Here is a 26,804-nt window from a genome sequence, read left to right on the forward strand (position 1 = left end):
AAGGTTGTTTGCATAAATCTTTATTCACATTTTTTTTTTTTTTGCAAAAATCAGAGTTATAAACTGATGACAGCCGCAGGTTTCAGCTGTAAGAAGTTTTAATGCTAAGGAGCCAGCGTTCTCACTTGTCCTTCTCCCTGTCATCTTTCTTTTTCTTCTTCTTCTTCCTGTCATGGTGGTGGCCATCAGGGGATCGGGAATCCCTGCCAAGAGCAAAATTTGAGGCATCAAAAACATAATTCTCTTTTATGAACACAAAGTATCCAAAACATGTTCTTTTCTAAATGTTTATAAGAACATGAGAGATTTTCATCTCAGAAATAAACATGTTGGAGATCCAAACTGTGAGGGCTTAAATCGACATTTCCTACCTCTCCTTCCTTTTCTTCTTCTTCTTCCTCTCTTTGTCTTGGCTTCGTTCTCGACTTCGTTCTCTGCTGCGACGGCGCTTACTGTGCGAATGATGTGACTCTGAGGATTTCGACCGTCTTCTATCCAGCCAGCGACTGAAAACACACCATGTTATGTCTTTGCAACAGTGATTTATTTATTTACAGAAATAAATTATTTTTTAATTTACCCTTGAGGAGATTGAGCAGATCTAGATGAGTGCTTCTCATCCTCCTCCTCCTTCCACTGTCTGGCGAGTTCCTCTGAATGGACACTGATCACCTCTCTGATTACCTGCAGAATGATAAACATCTAACTTTAGCTTAGTTAGCTAAAACTGTAACTATTTTTACAGTTTTAGCCTTTCCATCCAGATTTTGTGCACTTTTCTATCAGCTTTGACAGAAGATGATTACAATTAATATTTTAAAATCAATTTATCTTTACCTTATTTAAATGAGTTTGAAGCGACTCCAATAAATACTATTTGTCAGCAGGAATCCACTCAGTTATTTCAATTTGATCAGGATCTCAAATCATATTTAATGCAAATTAACAGAATTCAAGGATACAATCAATAGAAATTCAGTGCAACAGATAACACATAAATAAAATCATGTGAGAAATCAGCTTTTGTTATTTTGTAATTATATTTTTTCATTTCAGTCCTTAAAATACCAGAATTTGCATAGAACTTTATATTTTTGACTAAAGGAGTAAGCTTTAAATCAGTTTTATTATTTTTAGCAGTCTTTTAATCAAAAAAGTATTTGAAACAAGCATACGCTTGTAAAAATGTCTAAATAGCTGCTAAAATGTTAATACACAAAAAAAACAGACAGATATGTGAGAACAAAAGTTATATCATAAAAAATAAAGAAGCAAATTAAAGCTTTTATGATGAGCTGATTAAAAAATAAGGAATTTAAGTTGCATTTAACTGGAATATACAAGAACACTTCAGTCAGTAGAAGAGTTCGATGGAAGGATTTACCTCAGTGTAGGATTTCTTAGTGATGTGGACGTTCTTGGCTCTGTAGGACTGACGTCGCCTCTTGTAGTCCCTCATCTCTGCCATCAGCTCCAGGTGACTCTTTGGCTCATTCTGCTGTTCATCTGAACCAAACAAACACAATCAGCTATCCAAGTCTGGAGGAGAAGTGAAAAATATAATTTTTTCCATTTATTCAATAGAAGACACTACCAGCGTTGAGTGATTGTCACCTTTTTTAAGTTTTGAAACCAAATCTACGTAGAGATCATCGTTGGAAGACGCAGTCTCACTCTGCTGGCCAAGGACGCCGACCACATGATCGTAAAGAGCCAATCGGTCAGCAACAGTGAGGTCACACACCGCCCGCTTGTGGTTCTGTGGCACATCGACGGGCTGGCCAGAGTACTGACCTGATGAAGGACCACAGAGGTTTTACACTCCAACAAAAGACTCACACACCCACCAGGTCACTTCAAAGTCACAACTGACTGCCTGACACCAATAATACGTATCAGATAACCAATTAGGAATTAATATAGAAATAAAAAACATACTGAAACGTCCAGAATTTTGTTAATTTGGCACAAATTTATTATTTATTTTTTTGTTGAAATTAAGGCCAAAATGAGTGTTTGTCACAATCAGTGTAAACCTGCAAACACTCACACTCAAAGGATTTGGAGTTTGCTGTGCTAAAGTGAAATAAGCTCAACTGGTTCAGTTAAAGTCATGTGATGGGTTATGCATGACACCTTCTATACCATTGGTGCTTTATTTTATGACACCACTGGATGTCGTCAAGAGTCTGAAAGAGTTTTAAGCCTTGAAGCATGTGTCAAATTGTGCAGGGTGCTTTGAATAAGTCTGTCACAATAAGCAGTTAATTCCATGATAAATTAAAAATGTGTATTCTGATGGTGAATATATTTTGTAGAGCAATTTTGTTCACGCAGGCATAATAATCCATTTTATTTATGGCTTCGGTTGTGTGTGGTCTTTGTTTCCTTTTTATTTATACAAATATGTACATATATATTTATATTTGGTTGTTTTGTCTTATTTTGGAAAATGGTTTCCAGTTCCAGAGTGGAGTATTTGGTACAAAATTAAAGCTTTGTAGTTTTTGAGAGAGAAAACTTGCACTATTATGCCATTATACACATAGTAGTTGAAAATGGCCACAATCATCACAATATTTCTGGAAAAAATTTTAAATAATTTAAGTTAAATTGTTTTCCGAAAGAAAACATTAAGCTCAGTGTTGAGTTTATTTACCAATACTTTATGCCACTGAGTTAGTTTTTACAGATGACAAATTATAGTAGCTATATAGTAGCTATGAATTAAAGCTGTTCACTTAATTCATTTGATAATTTTTTAGATATTATAAACATCATATTCCAATATGATCAACATTATTATCATAATTAATTGATCGTTTTCAGTGGGATACGTTTAAAAAAGACAATTTTATGAATACAGGAACTGAAAATATTTATATTTGGAACATTCTCTGCAGATCTGATTGACTGTGCCTTCCCCAAGACGTAAAGGGAAAAGTTGGTACTAAAGAGTCCCACAGCCCCACCTTGTGGTTTAAAAAGGATATGACAATAAAAGGATACTGCACGTTATCAGGCAAGCCTGAACCAGAGCAGCAGCATTTTCTAGAGCCCATCTCTTCTCTAATACTCACCACTGTTGCTGCAAACAGAACACACAATACACAGATCAGAAGGCATATCTAGTGGAGGTATTATGTCTTGGGTGTAAAAGTTAGACATTGGATGCCTCCTCTTTAAGATTAGAAAAAGAAGAAATGTTGACTGGTTGTTCTGAGTAAAGGTTCTTAAGTTGAGATGGTACCTTGCCAGAAGACGCCTTCCATCTTCATCAGTGGAGCTGCAGATCTAGCCTGAAGGATAACCTGGTGCTGGGTTGATTTGTCTACAAAAAGAAAATTAAAACAAATTAAAATATCTAAGAAACTGGGATAAAGAGTACCGGTAGTTTACAGTTTAAAGTTAATCTGAATATTTAATTAAATTAGAATAATTTTATTTTCATTTCTCAAAGCACCCTTATAGAAATAAGAAGTTAAAAAGTTCAACTTCAGGAAATCCCAGTAACATGAAATTAACTGACTGAAAGTAACAAAAACAACAACAACAAAAAATAAATGAATAAAATAAAATGAAGTGAGTAAATTACAAAACATAGTCAAAAATTATTCACCCATTAAGAAGGTTTTGATGTTTCTGTTTTCGTAACAAACAGAGGGATCACACATCTCTTCCTGCAAAACAGTGACAGGAAATATTACAACATTTACACAAGAGGAACATGATTCAATCATGCATCATATAAATCTGTATATATTTTCTCTGACATAGAAAAAACATCTTTCCACCGTCATGCATAAATCTTTTAGTACGGACGTTATGTGATGCAAGGAGAGCAGAAAAAGATCCAATATTAATAGTCAAAGAAATGGTTTCCAAGCTACAGAAAAAAGTGACATCTAGTGAAGGCAGTATGTCTTGGGTGTAAAAGTTAGACATTGGATGCCTCCTGATTAAGATTGGAACAAGAAGAAATGCTGACTGGTTGTTTCTTAGGTTGATATAATTAAAAAAAGTTGGTTTTTTGCAGTTTTCATTTTTTTTCCATGGAATTTTTGCACAATAATATTTATTTAGACATATTTTTCTAAATATAAATTTTCCACAAATCAGAAGCAAGAAAATGTACCCACTCTCTTTTTGCAAAATATTTTGTTTTACTCCTTACAGTGAACGCCATGTAAGATTTGCAGCATGGCGGCAAAAATAGATATTTTGATTTTAAAGGGTCTAAAGTGTCTCCCTCCCAAGGTATTTTCCCTTTAATTAGACCATCACCTGTTCCTCAGCAGAGTAACCCATTCTCCGGAGCATGCAGGAAGCTTTGTGTTTTTCTAAGTTTCTGACTGGGACTATGTGGTTGGAGTCATAAGGACATTGCTCCATTGGATCCTGGAAAAACAAGAGCAAGGAGAAGAAAATAGAATCAGAACAACAAAAACACCATACCTCTACTTCATGTCAAATAGTTACCTATCGAGCACATAAAAGCTCGCACCAAAAAGCTGTACAGGCGAAATAAATCAGAATCTGACACTACAAAATGAGAGAATGCATAGTCATATGAACAGCATAATTTATTCTAACAGAGAAAAAGCACAACTTAACGCTTCAAGAGGAAATAATAGAAAACACACCAGACCAAATACGTAAATTAGGTATTTATTTCTAAAGAAACAAATATGTTTTATAGGGTTGTAAATAAAAAGCAGAAGCTACCTGATTGAAACAGTCGTCGTTCTCCTGCGACCATCCCAGCGTTTCAAATAGTTCATTTAACTGTTTCTGGCACGTCTCAGTAAATTCTGTCAGCTCCTGTAGACGGTCCAGGCGGTCCTGAAGGGCTTCCGACTGAACAGGGTCCGACATTGTTGCGTTTTAGTATAAAATTAAACCAAACATTTGACTTGCAACCTCGAAAACGGTACTGGAGGAAGCCATGACGTTCTGCCGCTCGAGATGATGACGCATGCGCAAGATGGGCGAAAATGTGTGACGCATATTCTTCTTCTTCTTTAGATTTCAACGGCAGCTTTCATATAACGTTGCACTACTGCCATCTCTTGGATTTTATTACTTATCACCTTTCCTCAAATTCTCCTGAGATAAGTATTTTTCAAAAAACGAAATTTTTCTTTCATTACGATTTAATTGAGCAACCACGTTTTCAAATTTCAGTTCCTTATTAAAAGCCATTTCCATATTCATAATCTTCTTTGATTCACATATTTCCTACAACTAACAAAAACATGTTCAATAATTGTATTACATCAATTACATAAACCAGTAAGATGTTTTTCTATCTTAAAAAAGAGTGACATTCATAAAATTATGACCAGTTCTTCTTCTCCATATCGTATGCTTCCTTATTAATCTGAGTTTTCCTAATATCATCTTCAATTGATCTTCATCAGGATCAATTGCTCCACTTCCTCTATGAAAGCCACTCTCATAAGGAATCATTATATTTACATACTTTTTACATACTTCAATAATAATATTGTGAAATGCCACAGCTCTTTCTTGAGAAAATTATCTGGATAATCTTCCCATTGTGATTAACTTCACTAAATAAATAAAGAGAGAACAAAACCTGAACTACGTCTAATGGTGCTGATTTTCCACTATTTCAATATAGCAACAACACTATTGTCTGGGTTTCTGCACTCATATACTGTTGACTTAAATGGAATAAGTCTTATTAAAACACAAGAATAAGTTTAATTAAAAATAATTCTGTTTTAATTAAACAGAACTAATATAAATTCAAAACAAGAACCCATATTGTAAAAGTCACCACCATGTCTATTGTCTGGGTTTCTACACTCATATACTGTTGACTTAAATGAAATAAGTCTTATTAAAACACAAGAATAAGTTTAATTAAAATCATTCTGTTTTAATTAAACAGAACTAATATAAATTCAAAACAAGAACCCAGTGTTCAACCATGCAGGTGGTAAACTGGAGAATAAACCCTAAATATTGTCCATAAATTCCATCTCCATTTCTGATAAATGGCTGCAAGGATGATAAAAATAGATCTGAAGTTCTCGCTCATTGTTCTTGTGAAAGTCGGTGCTTGCAAAAAACAAAACGCAGTCAAAGACTCAAAGTTCTGAATAAATTAAATTTTTATCTCATGTCTTCATGAAGAACAACAGAAAATTGTTGAAATTAGGCTTTTTAGCCCTCATTTTTCTTGGGGCTGTTCTCCTCATCTCTATCCTGCTTCATAATTTCAGTTCCTTGTGTTTTGCAAGCGGCATCACATGGAACCTCCGATACTTTCAGTTGTTTCTTTATTTGATTTATTTCCGCCCTGGTTTTCTTGGGGTTGTATACCAAAACTGCTGCTTTCTGGCCAATCTGTGAATACATGAAGGTTACTTATAGTTAAGAAACCTTAATATACAGTTGACATTAAAGGAAACAAGCTGCTGTTAAAATTCAAAGGTTTTATGACAATAAAAGTACAGCATACATTATTTCAGATTTTTTCTCTTTTTAATGTGATCTTTACAATTCAACTGAAAAAGATTTTAGAGGAAAAATATAAAAACAGAATAAGCTGCAACATCCTGATTACATAAGTGTGCATTCCCTTAAAATAGGACTTTATTAAGCAACCTTTTGATTCAATTTCATCATTCTTTCTTTTTTTGCAGGAGTCTTTAGCATCTTGTGAAGACATCTCTTCTTCATCCCCCAAACTGATTTATCTTTACAATTGCATATTTTTGCTTTTTGTAACCTCTCCACCAACTATGGCTTTAGCTAAAGGATGCAAATGGAACAAGGTACAGAACAAATAACATTGACCCATTATTTCAATTTAATCATATTCTCTAAAGTTGATAGCAAATAAAATATGTATGTTAATGCTGAAACTGAATCAAAAAATGTATCATAAAAGTATTTGAACTGTGTGCATGCTTATGTAATCTGGTTATTGCAGATTTTTGTATAAACATTTTTCCTCTAGTAGATTTTTTTTTTCAGTTTGATAATACAAAATTTGTCACATTTGAGATAGAAAAAATATTTTGTTTACATCTCAAAAACTTGACAGTTCAATAGGAGTGTATATACTCTCTCACTCTGCTTCAACCAGCCACATACCTGCAATGAAATTTTCTCTCCGTAACGTATATAATTAGCCAGATGTTCACAGTTGTTGGAGAAGGCTTCCCAAATACTCTTTTTTGGATGTTTCCCGCAGCTTTTATACTGCTCTTCAATTCGCCTTGTTATTTCTGCTGTAGATACTTTGTTTTTGTAACTTTCTATTTTGTCCAGGTAATTATCCTTCGCATAACGTTTGATATTAACTTTATCAAAGATGCAGCCACCCAAGATTGCCTTTCTACGGAAACCTATGGAAATATGTATTTTTAAAGTTTTAGTCAAAGTCTGACATATTATTTATTTATTAATAACTTAGTAAAATAAGTTCACATATAGAAAGAAAAAAATAAAATTTCACAGTGGTCTTAAATATGTCATAAGATACATTACCTGTAAAATGAAATATGTTGTCATTTGCTTTTTGGCCTTCAAATCTCTTTTTATCCAGATAAATGCCATAGTGCTTGAAGGTAAATCCGAGGATGTTACGACTCCTGGAAATGATGTCACCATATTGTAGCTATAAGACAAGAAAAACATTTTGGAAAATAGAAATGAATAATATTCAAGTATTCCATCAGAAATAATTGAATATCTAAAAATGTCTTCCTGATAAACACATCGGGAAACAAACTGTAACTCCCAGTTATCACACAATGTAACTTTCCAGGCTTCAGAGTATGTCTATTAGTGAAAACAAACTGCATCAAGAAATTACAAGATGTTGAGATGCAAGCAGTATATTTAATGTTAGAAAACTTCTTACTTCACTCTTAGCTGTTCCACTGACCAGGTATAAGGTCACAACTATCAAGATCAGGATCTTCATTTTTCCAAAGGTTAAAAACCTTTGAAAGTAGAGTACAAATGACATAATCACACCATCTATACTGTGACAACATTTTTCATCATTAAACCTTGAACCCATTAAACAGATTAATATTATGCTATAGTTACCTGGAAGGTTTATGCAGAAAATAGTCTGGTCTGTTGTTGAAGTCTCTCTTGAATAAATGAGAGATTCTTCTGTCATAGAAAATAAGCTCCTTATATAGAACAGTGAACGTAACAGAATGGATTCCTAGTCCATCCCCACTTTGAGGGGTTGGGCTTAGTGGAAGGCTTAACCCGTAGATAAAAAGATAGACTAAACACAGAAACTGTTTTATTGAAGTTGCTCTTATTAATATATTTTCCTGTTATAACTGTCAGAGTAATTGAGTGTCATACTTTGAATGAGAAATAGCCTAAAAAACTACTGTTTCTAATTGTGGCCGCTGTCAAAGGACTGAGAGGCTGTTGATTCTTCTTTTGGTTTAAAATTTTTTTATCCTGTTACATATTAGCAGAGTGAACAGTTAAAAGTGACAGAATGCATTCAGGCGAGGGGTTCAAAACTTACAGATGTATTCAAATTAAATAATTCAGCATAATTTTATTGAATATCCTGAAAGACTAAAGACAAAATAATTCCTCCAGAATTATATCTTAATGCTGCTAAGAATGAAGAATTAAGATATATTTCTTAATTCTTAGTAGAATAAAAATTCTGCTAAGAAAGAAAAAGGGAAAAAATTTGGTTTTCCTTTAAAGGAAAGCCAAATGGGAGAGGTATACATGATCAATAACGTGACCCACAAAAATAGTTACCTATATGTGTGTGCTCGTCTAAACTACGACACTGTCAATGGCAAATGAAACACTTGCATTGCTTTTTATCAAGTCCAGAGGACCCCAAAGCGCGTCACCCTTTTTTTTTCATTTCTTCTAAAAGGTCTCGTGTTTTTATGCACAAATATATACAGTATATGCACATATTGTGCAATTGTTTTTTGTTTTTTTTAATTACCTACTCAGTAGAATATTTCTTTTAACCGACCGGTTTTTTTTCGGACTATAAGCCGCTACTTTTTTCCTACGCTTTGAACCAGGCGGCTTTATGCCCGGTGCGGCTTTTCTGTGAATTTTTCTTCAACCAGGTGGCTCTTTAACAGGAAGTGAATCATTGGAAGTCAAAATTGGGAATCAAAGAAGAAAGTGCTAATTTTCTTTTAGAACAAGCACATGCTAGCAGCAGGCATGACGGAGAAATTTCTTCAAACTCATATGATGCAGCTTTTAAGTTGAGGGCCATCGATCTGGCCGTACAGGAGGGAAATGGAGCCGCTGCACGTAAGCTCGGCGTGAACGAAACCATGGTTTGGAGTTGGAGACGGATTAAGGAAATCCGAAGACGGCGCAGATACCAGCGGCTTATTGCCCGGTGCGGCTTATATATGTACCTTTCCAGTTTCTTTAAAAAAAATTGTAGGTGCGGCTTATAGTATAGTACGCTCTATAGTCCGGAAATTACGGTAAGTATTCAATGTAATGACAATTCAGTATTTGTTTTATTGTAAATTTGCTAATTTTGCTCATCAATTCTCATTTTTCCAGTTTTTCTATGTCTTTAAAATTTGTGAAAATATGTTTGCTTCAGTTTACCTTGCACTTCCTGCTGGTACTGATCTTCGCCACTGTGAGAAAAAATATATGATATTTCTATTTCACACTGTTGTTCTCAAAAGAGACACTAAAGTCAGATGCATGGTACCTGTCCAACTACTGTGTTTCAAAGCCATGTCCATCAAAACTCTCATTGCCTAAATCATCAGAAAATTCATTACTGTCAGACCTATCCCTGTCTTCTTCAGATGATGTAATCATAACAACAGGTGTAACATACAGTTGTACTAACTCAGCCATAAACAGGAAAATGACAAAAAAAAAATAATTTACAATACGATTACAATAGGTCTTGGCAGCTCTTTCGCTGCTCGGGCCAAATAAGTTCCTCCTCCTGCTGGCTTCATATTCTATCCACAGCTCACTTTAAAAATGTTTTGCCTATCACAGTTTCTAATCTAATTCAAATAGTAAACTCAACCATTTTATTTGGTGTTCTCCCACAGGCTCTAAAATCAGCAGTTATCTAACCACTGCTGAAAAAGAACATTCAGGACAAGCTGCTGTTGACCAATCTCCCATTTATCAGTAAAACCATTGTAAAGAGTTGTGTTCAACAGTTTATTAGTTTCTTAAAAATGACCAGTCACTTGGTAATGTCACTGTACTGTCTTGTGCTGGTTATGTTGGATTTCAGTGCAAAATTTGACACTGTTGACTATGACATACAGTATCCTTCCTGTCTTACCTTAACGTGCTTTCATACATGCCTAGTGTATGTACACACACTAATAATTAGAATGAAAATGCTCCAGGTAGATGCCCCAATTTGAATATTCTAATTGGATTCAGTGAATGTTGCATTTGAAAAAAATGTTTCATCATCATAATCAATAAATTATTTAAGCTTTGTATGTTCACTTCATGCAAGTGCGAGTTGTGTCTGTAGCTTTCTCTCATAGTACAAAAACAGGCACGTAAGAATAAGTGACCACAGTAAAACTGCTATTTGGAGTTAGTGTGTGAATGAATGGTTGTATGGTCTGTCCATGAGTTTTCATATAATGTAGTATGCACCCATTTCTTGTCCACTAAAAAATAAGTAAATGCATGTTGTTGGAGGTAGGGCTTGTTATTCGGTCCGATCCAAACCCCATTTTTTAGAGCCAAACCCTCTTCTTCTGCTGTGCAGAGACCTTAGCTGCAGAATCATTTTTGTATTGCCACTGGCAACAGGGTCATCACAGGTCACAATCATGCACAATACCAAAGGTGTATTGTGCCTTTGCTATTATTTGCATAGCCTTTGCTATGCAACACTAACCATGCCTCTTTGCCCTCTAGTCTATGCCATTAATTGCATTATGCAGCATTGTTTTGAACTACTGTAGGCTTGCATTCATTATATTACCGCAGTCAAACTTGGTTTGACCTTTTAATGACCTTCTAATGTTTTAATGTCCAGTTTTTATGTTTACATTTTGCTCATATGATCAAAGATTTTTTTGCTGTGAGGTGATGTTGCATGCATGAATCGCTGACCTGTATTGAAAAAAGTACTAAATTCAATATCATGTTTATTTTATGTTTTCTTCTTTTTTTTTTTTTTACTTTGTAGGAATATTTTTAGAAAGCAGCAAGAGGTTCAACATTGGTAGACATTTAATATCATATGTTCTCGTGGGAAAAACTTCTTGTTTCTTAAACATTTAGTGACATTTTTTAAAGCTGTAAATTGTTAATCTTAAGATCATGCAATAAAAATTATATGTATGTCATGAGGTGCGGGGTGAGGTGGAGAGGCAGACGCTGAGGATCCAGGTTTAAGTGAAAAAACGGAGTTTAATGATGATAATGTCTGAATGTTCCAAACAGTCCAAAACCCTGTCAGCACAGCAGAGCGGGAAAACAAAGCTCAGCACTGGTAGCACAGGTACACGAATGGACATGAATGAAAAAACAAATGACTGACTGTTGGTAGACAAGGACCCGACAGAGACGCAGACACACAGGTGGCATTAAATACATGGGAGGGTAATCACAGAAACGAGACACACCTGGGAACAATCAAGGGGGAGACAGGACAACACGGAGACTCAAAGACACAGGAAACTCTAAATAAACACAGAAAAACACAGATCCTGACAATGTATATATATATATATATATATATATATATATATATTTGCGAGTGACACATTTTTAAACTAATCTTGGAAATAGCATAAAAGAGATATACAAGAATAAATAAGAAACAATATTTCTTATTTTATTAACAAACTATTGATTTTAAGCTTCAACGTCTCTCTGCTCCATCTGCTAGTTTCTATCTTCAAATCCAGATTCTAAAGTTTTGTGTCTGTCCAATATGCTGTTACCATTCTCATTTTGTATTTCATTTTATTATTGAACTTCAAGTATGTCTTGTTTAAGTGGCTTTCTGTGCTATGGCTCTTTCATAAAACAAACCTTGACAAGAAGTTGGATAAAGGTGTTCTTACTTTGCATAAACTGTTTGACAAGTGGTCAGTTCCAAAGAAGCTCTTGTACTGCAGAATTAAAATTATACTATGAAATGATAGGAAAATGACTGAGGACAAGGGCATGGGAGTTTCCGTTGACTTGTACAAAGAATGGCTGATATGAAAAACTGCAGCTGCTTTGAACACAAATGAGTAACAACATGTAAAAAAGCTAGTACAACTGTCAAACGTGTCTCGATTATTTGTGGCATAGTTGTCATAATGAACTGATGGTATTGATGTAAGACATTTATTCCCATTAATTCAAGTTTACACCCATTTTTTGAACAATGACAGTGACAAGACTATGACAAGACAAGTCCTAGCAGAAAGATGCCTTCGACTGTTCGTGTATTGTCAAAATAATAAATGCTTCTCTGACGTGTGGATGTTTTCCTACGTCCCCGAAACATGCTGTGGTTCATCCATTCATTAAAAAGAGCAAACTTACATTGATTGAAATGTGCTGTCTAACGTCAGAACTAAATTGTGATTTATGTCTAAAGTTTTAGAGAAGGTTGCTTATGTCCAACTGCATGCTTATCTTGACCTAAATGAAATTGGTGAAAAATTTCAGCTTGGTTTTAAAATGCGGCACAGCAATGATAGTGTCCCTTTAATAGTTTTGAATTACCTTTTAACTGTTGATGCAGGAAAATCAGCAGTACTTTTACTTTTGGATTTGTCTGCTACCTTTGACAATGTGGCTCACAGCAACCTTTTGACCCATCTGAAGTCACTTGTTGGTATTCAAGGTATAGCACTAAATTGGCTTTGATCCTATCTCTCAAATAGGAGTTTTTCTGTAAATCTAGGAAAGCAATTCTGTGTCTTCTTTGAAGTATAGGGGTGCCCCATACTTGGCACATGTTGTTTTTTTACCATCCATTTGCTGCCTCTGGATTTTAACTTTGAAAAGCACAGTCTCTTTTCATTGTTTTACAGAAGACATTCAAATCTATCTGTCAGTAGCTACAAATGACAGCCAGTCTCTGTACATATGTTAGAGAATTGTCTTATGGATGTACAGGCATACATGAGAAAAAGGGGGGAAAAAAACTGTGATCGTGGTGTTCAGTCAATGCAATCTCCTGCTTGGACATTACACTGTGGTTGGGCACTTGTCCTTCTTCTGTTATTCATTTATGAAATTTCTGGGTGTGATCACAGCCAGTTTCTTCCAGCTGAGGACTCTATCTCTATCCACACACTCATTACATCCTGTTTAGATTACTGTAATTTACTGTGTTTAGGATTGGACCAGAGCTCCCTGCAACAATAGACATAAGTCTATTAACCCCGTTTTGCGCACCTTTCTCTGGTTCCCTGTTCTCTTTTGGGTGAAGTTTAAAGTTTTATTGATTGTTAAGTGAGCTCTTGCAGTCCTACATTCAGAGCCCTGAGATCAACCGACCGCTTCTGTTGGCTGTCCCTAAGGCCGGGATAAAGACAAGAGGGGGCAGAGCCTTCTCTGTGTCAGCACCTAAAAGGGCCCTCTGTCTCTTAAGGTCTCTCAGTCAGTAGGCAAGTTTAAGTCCACACTGAAAACTCATCTATTTTCTCTGGTCTTCAATACCAATACCAATAAAAAAAGAAAAAAAAACTGGCAAAAATTTGTAATTAATTGATCAGAATTTTTGGGAAATTGCTATAACTGAAATTAAATATGTATTGGTTTCTATTTGTATTATTTTCCTGGTATCTTAGTGCTAATTTTATTTGCGTATTATTTTTTAAAATCAAACTTAATTTTATTTTTTATTTTATCTACTGTTCAGGGGAAATCCTAGAACCCAGCGGTGTACACCCATGGTGAGAGGTACTGTCAATATCAGACAGTAACCAATATAATACAGACTGTGGGATTCTGGAACCAGCTATTAAATACCAACAGCCCAAGCAGGATGCAGTTCAGGTGGTCACTGAGGCTAAAACTTCAGCAAAGGAGGAGTTTGGTGAAACCATAGAGAGCAACTTCTATATGTCTTCTGAGAGTTACTGGTCCACCATCCAGCATCTCTAGAGGGGGGAGCAGGAGATGGTGTGCTGCTGACCTCAACTGAGGACATCGAGAGCCGATGAGCCGAACATTTTAAACACCCCCTCAATCCCATCCACACTTCTCCCAGTAAGAAGAATGTGAGGAGTTGGGGTTGTGCTCTCCCATCTGAAGTGCTGAAGTCACCAAGGTGGTTAAAAAGCTTCTTGATGGCAAGGCGCTGGGGGTGAGTGAGATTTACACAAAGTTCCTTAAAGTTCCATAATTAGTTGAACACGTTGGCTTAAATATGTTGTAATTTTCCTCTGCCACTCTCGATTTTTCACAAGGACTGCAGCAGAGGGAGCGTTCTTAATAAATCTGCTAGTAAGAACGCAGCCCTGCGTCCACAACGCCGAGCCATGGATTCATTCACACTGAGCTAACGTGCAGCAGCTATCGATCCATACTGCCAGATCGATAGCCTTCAACTTAAAAGCTGCATCACATGAATCTTTTTGTGTGGTTTCCATGGTGAGGGGGTAATGAGTTTGAAAACATTTCTCCGTCGTGCCTGCTGCTAGCATGTGCTTGTTCTAAATGAAAATTAGCACTATCTTCTTTGATTTCCAATAATGATTCACTTCCTGCTAAATAGCCCCCTGGTGTTTGAAGAAAAATCCACAGAAAAGCTCCACCTGGCTATAAGCCGCAAGCGTAAGAAAAAAGTAGTGGCTTATAGTCCGAAAAATATGTAGTAATTTTTCACACTATAAACATCCTTCTCCGTTTTGGTCTGCATCATCTTCATAAAAAGCTGTTGATTTTCAGTGGCAATATAGTGGATCAAAAAAGAAGACTTAATATACACAGACATTATATATTTACAGAGGATATAAAAAGTTTACACACCCCTGTTCAAATGCCAGGTTTTTGTGATGTAAAAAAATGACAGCAAGACAAATATTTTCACAACTTTTTCCACCTTTAATGTGACCTATAACCTGCACAATAAAATTGAAAAACAAACAGAAGTCTTTCAGGGAGGTTAAGTAAAAATAAACAATTAAGATAATGTGGTTGCATAAATGTGCACACCCTTAAACTAACATTTTGTTGCAGCACCTTTGGCTATTATTACAACACAGTCTTTTTGGGTATCAGCGTGGCACATCTTGATGAGGCAATATTTGCCCACTCTTCTTTGCAAAACATCTCCAATTGATTGCGAGGGCATCTCCTGTGCACAGCCCTCTTCATTTCACCCCACAGATGTTGGATGGGCCACTCCAAAGCCTTAATCTTATTCCGGTGAAGCCATTCTTTTGTTGATTTAGATGTGTGCTTTGGGTCATTGTCATGCTGAAAGATGAAAAGAAAATGTTTCTTACATCACAAAAACCTGGCACAACCCTGAGTCTACACACAGGGGTGTGTAGACTCTTTATCCACTGTAAATTTGGAACATTCCCCAAGACGTAAAGGGAAAAGTTAGTTTTAAAGAGTCCCACAGCCCCATCTTGTGGAATTAAAAGGATATGACAATAAAAAGATCCTGCAAGTAATCAGGCAAGCCTGAACCAGAGAAGCAGCATTTTCTAGAGCCCATCTCTTCTCTAACACTCACCTCTGTTACTGCAGACAGAACACACAAAACACACATTAGAAGGTTAGTTCAACTAAATGAAGGTAACAATTCTATATAAAAATATATATATCCTAATGTGACTAAAGCTATCTTAGAGTAGTGTTTGTTGAAGATGGTTGAAAGTGACCAAACGGCTGAAAAATTATGTTGCTTAATTTTACCGAAGTGTGACATCTAGTGGATATGTTATCTCTTGGGTGTAAAAGTTAGATGCAGGATGCTTCCTCCTTCCCCTGGTCATTGCCTTCCTGTGGAATTCCACCTGAATAAAATCTTGAATGCAATACAGTCTGGGCTTTCTCCCCTTCACTTGGATTCTCTCCTGTAGATTTGTTTCATGGGGTCAATCAGCAAACAGAAGGAGAAGTTGTGAATGATGACATAAATTTTCTGCACTGTTTTAGAATTGTAGTCTTCCTGAAGTTTTAGCAATTGCAGTGGAGAAAGTGAAAGAGGCCGTTCAGTACCTGTTGGCCAAATGGTCAACTATTGAATGAATGTTAACGGCCGTCTTGTTTGGATCGGCATTTAATTCTCTCCAACAGTGGAGGATGGTTGTTTACATCGCAGGCCATTTCCATTAAGCTTCACAGCATCAAATGCATTACATATGTGACCGACAAATGTGTAAAACTTAAAACATAAACAGAGTCCATGTCTGCAGGAAGCAATAACTTCTAAATAGCTGAGATCCCATCTATTTATTTGTTTTTCACCATAGCCATCGTGTTGTTGTGGTTAGACCACTGAAACATGATACATGGAAAGCCACAGGATATGGGCCATCAAATGCAAAAACAAATCCTACCTGCATGAGCTTGTGGCTTTTACTTTATGCCACATTGCTGTTCCGAATTTCTCAGAACAGCAACGTGATGAAGCTCAGTACAGTCATCACTTCATTCTGTGTCAACTGTGGAGGGAGTCCTGTAATGAGAGCTCTAAATAAATGGAAATATCACACGGAGCTCAAGAAGAAAACCGCCGTAGGGACTAAATGCAACAGTCACTACAAATTGTTTTACGGCCCATGCAATAACTGAGGGATGATGAATTTGTCCAGTTTTATGCTTCTTTCATTTGTTTTTTTGATTTTCACAAAATATGCCTTTCTGGAGCAGTTTTGATAAGCCATGGATGTGAGGAGCATATTGTTTTTCCATATTTAGTCATACTTTGGTTTCCCTCAGTTTTCCAGGTAAAATTGCACAACATGTAGAGATATGCCAACATTTTATCCTGCAGGTCTTTGTCACACTTGCTGTTATGAATAGATAAAGCACTCTTTGAGCCATTGAGTCAGTTAGATTGTTTTTTATACAAGAGAAGTGTATTTTTAAGTAAATTAAGGAAAAAGGTGACATTCAAGGAACTGAAAACACAAACAGAACTTTTAAAAAACTTTATTAATGGACATCTGTAAAACAAATAACACACAACATTAAAGATGAAACAGGGAAATATGTAAAAGATAAAATCACATCTGAAGAGACATTACTTGAGAACATTAGTAAAATCAGAGCACCATGAAAGTCACCCAGGTCTTTATGGTGGGTAGAGCTGCAAAAATTCAACATCCAGAAAACCATCTGCAAACAGATCCTCAGTCCTGGAAAGAAAAGAAAACAGCAATTCTGTAAAAAAATACAAACAAAAAAACATGCACATGTGTTTATACAAGGATATAAAATAATCTGAAATGTTTACCAGAAAACAGAAATAAAAATGTTAGTTCTCACATTAATTCAACTGTGTCCTCCACAGCAACTTCCTCCACCACCTCCACTTCCAACACCATGTTTTGTCTCACTGCAAAGCAGATATTTGCAGTTATGTTCAAATTTAGTTTGCTTTATTAATCACCTCCCAAATCAACTTTATCATGGATTATTAGTAATTTGCCTGTAAAAATTATTTATCTTAGTAGCCTATCGAATTATATGTTGATGGTCCAAAACTATGAGAGCTGTTACGAGACAGTCCAGTTCTTCTTCTTTTACTTTTCATGATCATTTGCAACTGTTCCCATCAGCTTGAACATGTAAAAGTAATCAAATGTTGACAAATATCAAGGTTCTGGAAATAGTCGAACATATGGGATCCTTATTCTACAGAAGTATGTTTTAGTATTAAGTTTTATTTATGATTTTTTTCATATTTCTCAGAGTTTTTAACAAAATTCTTCATTTCGAACTTAAGTTGTGAATTGTTTTAGGTTTTATCATTTAGTCAAATGAAACTAATATTTTCCAAGACAACCTGTGACTCCGGAGCCACAAGTGACTCTTTAGACCCTCCACAATGGCTCTTAATAATTTTACCTAAAAATTAAAAAGAAACAACTGAAGTTTTAAAAAGTACTAGCCATTTTTACATTTTTTTAATGGAATACTTGTCTTTAATTTCCATAGCAGAATGACACTATAAGTACCAGTCTTTATTATAAATATAAAACACCAGGAGTCCACTTACTGACGTAATAGTGCATCACGAAGTGCATATGCTCACACAACAGGGAGAGGTTAAAAAAAGAGAAAAATATTATAGAAGCACAATGCAAACAGCAGAAATTATTACATGGAAAAAATATAAAACACAGAACTGAATTGTTATGGGTTCTGGTGCGTGTAGATTTAAATTGAAAGGGATTGGGAAATGAACGATTTAATGAATTATGTCTTTCTAAAGATATAATTCATCTGCTAATTTTGATAGCAGGAAAATCAGTGATATGCTCACCAATTGCTGTATAAGGTCCAAAGAGAGTGAGCAACTGATCATGAATGGACACTCCATAAAAAACTAAACACCAATAGTGACAAGTAATATTTGGCATCATGATAATTTCATTCATGCTTACTCTTTTGTTGTTTTTTTGCATTTTTACATCATTGTGTGTGCTCAATTTCTACCCTGTTTTTCTCTATGATGTTGAATAACTTTAAATTTACCCATAGCATGATGGCACAAAGCAGGAAATTCTTCTTCATCCTTCCCCTCATTGTCATCTTGGTGGTTCAGGACACCTGAAGCAAGTCCACCTTGATGAAAAGGACTGGCACAAATCTGAGGTCCATGTGACCGAATCCAACATTCAGGAGTCAGTTTGTACATCCCGACACAAATTTAGTCTCCTTCAGATCCTTTCACAACCACATGAGGAAAACTGGACCTCCTCTTTTTAATCCAAAGGCTTCTGCTGCAAACGAAGAAGAATCTGACCGGGTTGGGTTACTCTGGACTGAAATAGGAGGGACCGCAAGCGTTTCATCTTGAAAAAAACCAGCTGATTGGTTCTGTTTTCTCAGTCAATGATGTAATGCTTGCAATTAAAAGATCATTTCTCTGTTTTCCAATTTCAGTTTATTTTTGTGACTTAATTACATAGATCTGATAAAATACAGTGGTATAAAATTAAGACAAAATAACCTAAATGTTGTGTTGAGGTGGCTGAGGTGAGTTTTATGTCTACATCCAGGTTTTTTATGCAATACTGAATATGTTGTGAATGATGCAAAATGGATGAATACATGCAATTATTTTAAATGAAGAGTATTTTTTTATTTGCAAACCTGTACAGTACTACATTAAATAAAATTACCGAATTATATTAACCGGTGTTGGTGTGGAGTAAAAACCTCCTGATACGAACTTTTCATCTGCTCAGTAGTTTCCTTATCTATTGTCCTAGACTATGTGTAAAATCTGTTCAAAGCTCAAAGACCAGGGTGGTGTCTCAGTTATAGATCAGGGTGGTGTATCAGTTACACCCTCCAGTTTTCTGAGCTTTTATATCTATCCTGGGCTCTGATTTGCTACTATCATGTCACGTGGATTCTCTCATCCAATCAGAAGGTAGTTGGGTGGGTCAAAGGCAGGAAATGCGATATTTAACAACACATCTGAATGTTTGTACGTCTTCCCTCTTCCTCGTCTTATTTCTACTTGGCCCTCCCACAGTTACAGCTCAATTCTTCAAGATAAATTGTATTGTAGCTGCTCGGTTATCTCAGTGTTGTCACTGGTCGCTTTCTGCGCTGGGCTGCAACTCACTTCCTGTAAAAGTCCTTAACTAGTTGTTTTTTGCACTCCTATCAAATGGCCTATCCAGGATATGGAGCTCTCGGCGGTGGATTCCCAGGAATGGTGAGAAAAACTTAACATCTAAGTGAATTAAGGTTAAAAAATTGATTATTATTGTTCTTCTGTCCCAAATCGGACATTTGAACCAAACAGTGCGGAAGTGATAAATTAGAAACAGCAGGACGCTGCTAGTGTTTAAAGAAATTATTTTATAAATCCCACAAAGCTGCAGGTATTTATTATTATTATTTAAATAGGTTTCTTTAATTTTGTGCATTTATAAGTGATTATTTCTTTGTTTCTTAAATTAAGCTGATGTTTCTCCAACTAAAAGGTCTTGCATTAAACTCCAAAAGTTTCTTTTGATTCATCTTTATGGTCAATTGCAGTGATGACTCGTATTTATCTCCAGATGATTAAATATTTAATACATTAACAAAATAATAAAAACTGACTGAAAAAAATCTAGTTGTAGATTAACCTTTGAACTTTAAGTTCTTATTGAATGGTTGATTTGACTCACGATGTGTGTGCGACTTCATTATACTGACTTCATTGTATCTTTGAGGGTGAGGTAGGGTGGCGTACCTTCATGATAAGACGTCCTCCACTGAATCAGTCAATCATAATTCTTTACTTTGAATAAAAAATCTTTGTGGAAATGTTTTTCAATCAAAAAGAAAAGGAAACGGCTACAATGTTATTTCCATTTCTGATTCAATGCACATCTTCTTGCTCCTGGGCGATCCACTGACTGACTGAAATAGAGATTTTAGTTTTAAAATATGTAACAAACATAGCAGAGAAAGACCTAACAGCCTATATCGACTGGTCTGGTTGTCAACATAATTATTGTTTCAGTTTATCATAATAAAAGATTCAACCAGTGTGCTTTTTCTAATGGTTTGTAAAGAAACGATGCATTTCTTATTTTGAGTGGTGGTGTTTTCTTTTGTTTATTTTCTTTATTTTTGAGTTTTAAAAAGAGATTCTCAGAGGATTTTATGACCTTTCCAATAAAACAAAATATCAATCCATTTTAAAATTAGGATTGCTTTACAACCATGACATGCAGCTGTGGTTCTCTTGTAGGATTCAGTTAAATGATTTTCAACACTTTGAAATAACTTCGGCTGCTTTACATTGGCATTTCTCCCCAGAGTTAAGAAATTATTTAGCAACTATAGTGTAACAATCAGTGATTTAATCTTATGCTTTCCTTTTCTAGCCCCCTCAGCAACAAGATCCTCTGTACGGATTCTTTTCCCAGGTGGCTGGACAGGTGAGACAATGAGTTCTTTCAATATGATTCTGAATTGAGAACTGCAATGTGTTTCTGCATAACTATTTTAAGGAAGATGAAACCAGCTGAAACCAGCACATGCTTCTGCAAAAAAAAAAAAAAAAAGAACAATATTTTGAATGTTTGTTGTTTCTTGTAAAGTGTCCAGCTTGATTTTCCTGTGTTCTTCCCTCCCTGCCAGGTTGTTATTGTAAATAAGAATTAGTTTTTAATAACTCAACTAGTTGAATAAATGTTAAATAAATAAAATCATGCATGTGACTGTGTTGTATGTTCTTCCATCTGTTTCTTGAAACCTCATCAGGATGGGCAGATCTCGGCGGATGAGCTGCAGCGCTGCCTCACGCAGTCCGGCATGTCTGGATCATACCAACGTAGGAGGAAAACATTTTAGTGGACATACCCACTTAAACGAGTCTAGATTTGATTACTTATGGCCTTTTCGACTCTTTATGCTGACATATTGCAATTTATTTCCATTTTTGATTAAACATAAACTATTCCAGTTTGTGATAAAGCATAATCGGGTTAAAACCAAGGTTGTCACAAGCCGTTTTATGCCTTGTGACCATAAACAATAGGTAAAAAGGACGTGTGTTTTATTGTTAGCCTCTTTTAAAGCTTCCTGAATGATTCCTGAATAGGTTTGATAACATGTGCTTCTCTCTCTGCAGCTTTCAGCATGGAAAGCTGCAGACTGATGATTAACATGCTGGATGTATCCTTCATTATATGTAAACCACTTCACATTTGAGTACAAATGTTCCATAAAATGTTTTTTAGGCTGCCACACATTTAATTGAGTTATTCTATAACATTATGGAGTAAATGGTTTATTTAAGACCCTCTGAATTTAATACCCAGCCTGTCAGGAAAGCAATGAATTGCATAGACCAGTGGTGCCCAAAGTCAGTCCTCGAGGGCTGGCATCCTGCATGTTTTAGTTCTCTCACTGGTGGTAGCAACAACCTTTTCAGCATGTCAGTGTTCTTCTTAGGCCTTCTAATGAGCCATCATTTGATCCAGGTGTGTTTTGGCAACATACAAGGTTCAAATTTGTCAACAATTGCAAAAAAAATAATATTTTATATACTTTCTATCCAAAACATGACTATCATATCTGACTCTTTGTCAAAATGAATGCAAGATTCCATTTTAAATGAAGAAATATTACTTTTAACTTAAGTTGTGCCAAATTTTTGCCACATTTTGCACTTAAGTTCAAGCCGATTGCACAGAGTACTTCCTGCAGAGAGATGTGTTTTTCATCAACTCAGATATTCCTCTCACACACAGTCTCCATCTTTAACCACTTTAGTCTGTTAGTGGTTAGTGGGGGCTGGGATTTGTGAAGCTGGGTGAGTTGGACATCTGAGTAAAGCAACTTGTTTGTTTTCATGTAGGAAACAAAACATGTAGAGACAAAAATATGTCTCATGCTCTGCTTTTAAAATTCTATATGTAAGAGAAAAATGTACGCCTGAAGAAAAAGTAATGCAGTGAAGATACAGTTAATACCTTGATTTGCTTTAAATCAAATAAAAATGTGTTGATTTTAGTCACACTTAAACCACAAGAGGTTTAGGAAATTCCAGGTAGGTAACTAACCACAACACCACCATACAAACTGCCTCAATAAACAAATAAACACCAATATTGCAAAAAATAATCAGCAGTGAAATGAACAAAATAGCTGCAAAAACAGTTACAGTAGAATATCACACTCTGATGGACAGCTTACATGATAACATTATGTAGTAATACTTCATATTCTGCTATTGCACTGGATATTAAATAATTTTAATTTTTTTAACAGATTGAGTTAAGAAAATACTTTAGCTGTCTGTTTACCTCAACCTTAAGATGATCACCTGTGAATGCTTTGATTTATAGTTAGGATGAAGAATTATACCAGTTTTCACAATATATTTCTGAAATTGTCTACAGAAATCAGAGCTTTTTATGGTTTTGTTTTTGGGGAAAATCTTCACAAAAGTATTTTCTCTTCTTTGCAGTTTCCTAATCCCTTGTCTGGTGGTAGACAACACAATGCATCAAATTAACATGTTTCATCTTTAAAATTAGTCTCGAGTGAAGTTAATCTCTTCAGTTGTGTGAGGTCCTTGACTGAAAATGCTCTCAGAGGGACATGTCTGGAACGATGGGCTTTGCCGAGTTCAAGGATCTGTGCCAGGCCCTGAACGGCTGGAAAGCCACCTTTTCATCCTTCGATCGGGACCACAGTGGCACAGTGGAGGGCCATGAGCTGCAGCAGGCCATCACTACCATGGGTATGGACTGATTTTAACGATTTTTATTGTTTTCGACTCTTCAAAACAACTTTATTACGTTTGCTAAAATTAAGACTATGTTGGAGTTTCTCTTAATTGACGTTGCATCGTGATATTATCTTCATTGTAGACAAAGTCACTCTGTCACAGTTTGGATGATTGATTTTTTTTACCCTGCGTGTTTCTACAGGCTACAATCTAAGCCCTCAGGCCATGAACTGCATCATGAAGCGCTACAGCAACCATGGCAAGATTCCTTTTGATGAGTTTGTGAGCTGCTGTGTGAGACTCCGTGCTCTGACTGGTGAGTCGAGCTGGTATGAAAACAGAAACCCTAACAATACCGTTTCTACGTTTCCTAAAAACACGACAATGCGCAGATATAAAATATGTACAGCAGAAAAATGGGTGCATGTTTATCTTTGCTCATTTTAGGACCAGTTTGGTTGAGTTTGTGAAATCCTCTGCGCTCACACGTCTGAACCTGCATGTATTTTAATACTTTGTTCCAGGAAATAAACTGAACTAAAATTGACATTGATATTCAGTAGTGTAGGATTTTAGTTATGATGTTTTCTTTGTGGATCACATATTTAAAAAATGATTTATCTTCATCAGTTTACTTTCTACATGAGATGAGCCGATTGCATAATGTGCTTTAGGCTGCAAGGTGGTCTAACTGCAGTTTCCTTAATATTATTTGGGGGCTTAATAACATCAAAATAATGGGTTTGTGGTTTTGTGTTGAACGCTGTTAGTTTCTGACAGTTTAAACCACAAATGTGATGGAAATTTTTTGTGGTTTGGAAAATATGACTTGTTAAATCTGTGGCGTACCTCGAAACTGAAAATCTGTCAATTGCTTCCCAACATCAGTTTCAATTTGCTGAGACATTTGATCAAATCATCTGATCTAACTTCTTAATTTTGAAGAAAACCAGTTTTGGTTTGATTTCATTTCACGTCCTCTGCTGAAATCTTCCTCTGGATAGAGACCAAGACGATGGGTGGACATCGGAACCTACATATTGACTTGGACTGCATAAAGTATATCTTAAAATCAGATCAGCCAACTGCTACCTTAAAAATGTTGCCAGGAATGAAATGCTTTCTTTTGAAACAAGATCCAGAAAAACTGGTTTCTGCTTTTATTTTTAGTAGGGCCTTTTATTATCTCCATATCGCTGCAAAAAGCTGCTCATTCAAATTGCTGCTGCCAGAGTCCTGACCAACATCAAGAAAATGGAGCACAGCAATCCTTAAATCACTACACTGCCTAAATGTTTATTAGGGAGATTTAAATATCTAATAAGGTATAAAATTATATTTTATCAGCTTTGTTAGCATTTTGTTTTTAATTAGTGTTGTATGGTTCATTTTTTATTCAATGAACATTTATTTTATGTATTTCTTGTCTCAGTGTAACACTTCTAATTGCTTTGGTTAAACGTTTTGTGTTTTTTAGATCAATTCCGAAGGAGGGACACGGCCCACAGTGGAAATGCCTCTTTTCAGTACGATGATGTAAGTTTATGCAAAAGTAAATTTACTGTTTTAGTTTGTGGAAGCTTAACGGATTGGTTAGGGACCAGATTAGTACTGTCAATAAAGGTCAAAGTTTACACATTGAGTTCAGATGGTGAGAATCAAAACACATCTGGACCTTTTGCCTGGTCCAGATGTGAAGATACACCAGACCCTCTTGTCCCAGTTTTGACTTCAACAGATTTTTTTTTACAAATTTCAAATTAAAGATCTGTGGCTTCTATTTGGATTTAAACATCAGATTTGTGCACGTCAACATATTGGCCATATGTCAGCTGGTTTATTAACATAACAATTAAAAATGTCCTTCGCAATATGTCCGCAATCTTCCTTTTCTTTTATTTGAAAAAAATATGATGAATATTTAGCTCTCTTTTGCTTAGCAGGTCAGCTAGTTGCAGAATATTGTCAAAACATGATTTTTAAAAAAATTAGAATTAGTAGAAATGATTTACTGTTGGACGATTAATAGTGGCATATTAACTCTGGTCATATCTCTGTCTCTACAGTTTATCCAGGTCACCATGAGCGTCTGAAAAAGACACATTTTTCCTGTGAGGACCTGCTTACCTTCTAACACTTTTATATCATTTACTTCTTCTTGAATTGTATTTGTTTTTGTAAAAAAAACCTAAAAAAACAGGGTCCAAATGTCACAGTTCATTCCAAGTGGACAATTTTAAAGCCATTTTAAGCCTAATAGAGGAAGGAGAAATGTACTAACATCCCTATAGCATGAAAGTGCTTGCAGTCTTAACACAGTAATTGCTCTCATTGTTTGCTTTCTACCACATCATGTTAGCCCTTGCATTATGAAATTAATAAAACATTATGAAGTCTGATTGTTTTCACTTTTTTATTGTGGAATCGGTGTGATTGTTTTCTACAGCTAAAGTCTGAACATTTGCAGTATAATGCAGGTGGATTAATGCAGAAAAAGTCGTGACAAATTAATCTACAAAAATGGAACTAGGTAAATATTACACAAAACCTTTTTTCCACTTTTTTTTATTCCAGCTTTCAAAATCGAGTTTTTGTTCAACATGTGTACATGAACATGCAGTTACTAACATTTATAACTAGCATTTATATGAATGGTGTCAGCTTCCATTTAGTTAAACACTTTGTTGTAAAGCTTATTTTAAAGGTGCTCCTGTTTGTAGATGTCAAACTATTTTATTTGAAGTCAAACCTTCTGGGAAAGAATAATCATTTTCAAAATTATCTCCCCTTTATTTTAAATAGAATTACCAATAGAAATAATTATACACTGGGTTATGATATAAATGAATGGATTATCTCTACTTTCTGTTATCCTAATTTTGTTTTTTGGGTGATGAAGAGCTTAAGTCATAAGAGGTTTCAGTAATATTAGTGTCTGGAGAGCTGATGTATGAAGTTGTTTTATGAATGAATTCAACAGAACCAAAGTTTGGGCATGTTGGTATGAATATTAGGACGAAATGGACATCAGATTACACAAAGCAACAAACATGCACTCGCTGACATCTTTATTATGAACACCTGTTCAAATACTAAACAGCAAGTCAACCAATCATAACAACAGCTTAATTCAATAATGCAGGTGTAGTGCTGGCCTTGACCACAATTCAAGAACAGCCTAAATTTGGTTAACTTGGGTGATTGACGCAGATGAAAATGTCAGAGTGCAACTTTTAACTTTTTTTTTTTTAAGATCCCGCAGAGAAATTAAAATCTCCTTAAAGTGGATATTGCTTTCAGACATTTTTTGCTGAAAGCAATGTTTTTTGCTGTTAATCTCATCGTGGTCACTTTTTCTGAAACAACTTTGGGCACGATAATTTATTTAAGTTGGCTAAATAAAGCTTGTGTG

The 26,804-nt window shown here is 35.5% G+C and overlaps 3 protein-coding genes and 1 long non-coding RNA gene across 4 annotated transcripts; 1 reads left to right on the forward strand and 3 right to left on the reverse strand.

Moving 5' to 3' along the window:
* Positions 1-4: 4 nt before the first annotated feature.
* snrnp48 (small nuclear ribonucleoprotein 48 (U11/U12)) lies at positions 5-5,273 on the reverse strand. The gene is made up of 9 exons (XM_028013380.1): positions 4,726-5,273; positions 4,285-4,398; positions 3,620-3,680; positions 3,251-3,331; positions 1,615-1,794; positions 1,385-1,506; positions 581-684; positions 372-506; positions 5-203 (listed from the first exon to the last, which is right to left on the reverse strand). Exons 1-9 carry the CDS (start codon positions 4,873-4,875, stop codon positions 122-124), a joined length of 1,029 nt encoding a protein of 342 aa, XP_027869181.1. The 5' UTR covers positions 4,876-5,273; the 3' UTR covers positions 5-121.
* An 849-nt stretch (positions 5,274-6,122) lies between these two features.
* LOC114142060 (lecithin retinol acyltransferase-like) lies at positions 6,123-8,332 on the reverse strand. Its single transcript, XM_028013109.1, has 5 exons — positions 8,092-8,332; positions 7,901-7,982; positions 7,525-7,654; positions 7,129-7,382; positions 6,123-6,375 (listed from the first exon to the last, which is right to left on the reverse strand). The coding sequence occupies exons 2-5, from the start codon at positions 7,961-7,963 to the stop codon at positions 6,193-6,195; spliced, it is 630 nt and encodes a 209-aa protein (XP_027868910.1). The 5' UTR covers positions 7,964-7,982; positions 8,092-8,332; the 3' UTR covers positions 6,123-6,192.
* Positions 8,333-17,114: 8,782 nt separating this feature from the next.
* On the reverse strand, positions 17,115-18,211 carry LOC114142061 (uncharacterized). Its single transcript, XR_003594954.1, has 3 exons — positions 18,200-18,211; positions 17,467-17,536; positions 17,115-17,336 (listed from the first exon to the last, which is right to left on the reverse strand). It is a non-coding gene; the product is annotated as an uncharacterized LOC114142061 (long non-coding RNA).
* Positions 18,212-19,632: 1,421 nt separating this feature from the next.
* Positions 19,633-25,791, forward strand: sri (sorcin). Its single transcript, XM_028013106.1, has 8 exons — positions 19,633-19,873; positions 21,039-21,092; positions 21,418-21,487; positions 21,788-21,831; positions 23,257-23,404; positions 23,595-23,708; positions 24,870-24,928; positions 25,459-25,791. The coding sequence occupies exons 1-8, from the start codon at positions 19,826-19,828 to the stop codon at positions 25,483-25,485; spliced, it is 564 nt and encodes a 187-aa protein (XP_027868907.1). The 5' UTR covers positions 19,633-19,825; the 3' UTR covers positions 25,486-25,791.
* The last annotated feature ends 1,013 nt before the right edge of the window (positions 25,792-26,804 follow it).

Source organism: Xiphophorus couchianus, chromosome 3 (genome assembly GCF_001444195.1).
Source record: "Xiphophorus couchianus chromosome 3, X_couchianus-1.0, whole genome shotgun sequence".
Lineage (NCBI taxonomy): Eukaryota > Metazoa > Chordata > Actinopteri > Cyprinodontiformes > Poeciliidae > Xiphophorus > Xiphophorus couchianus.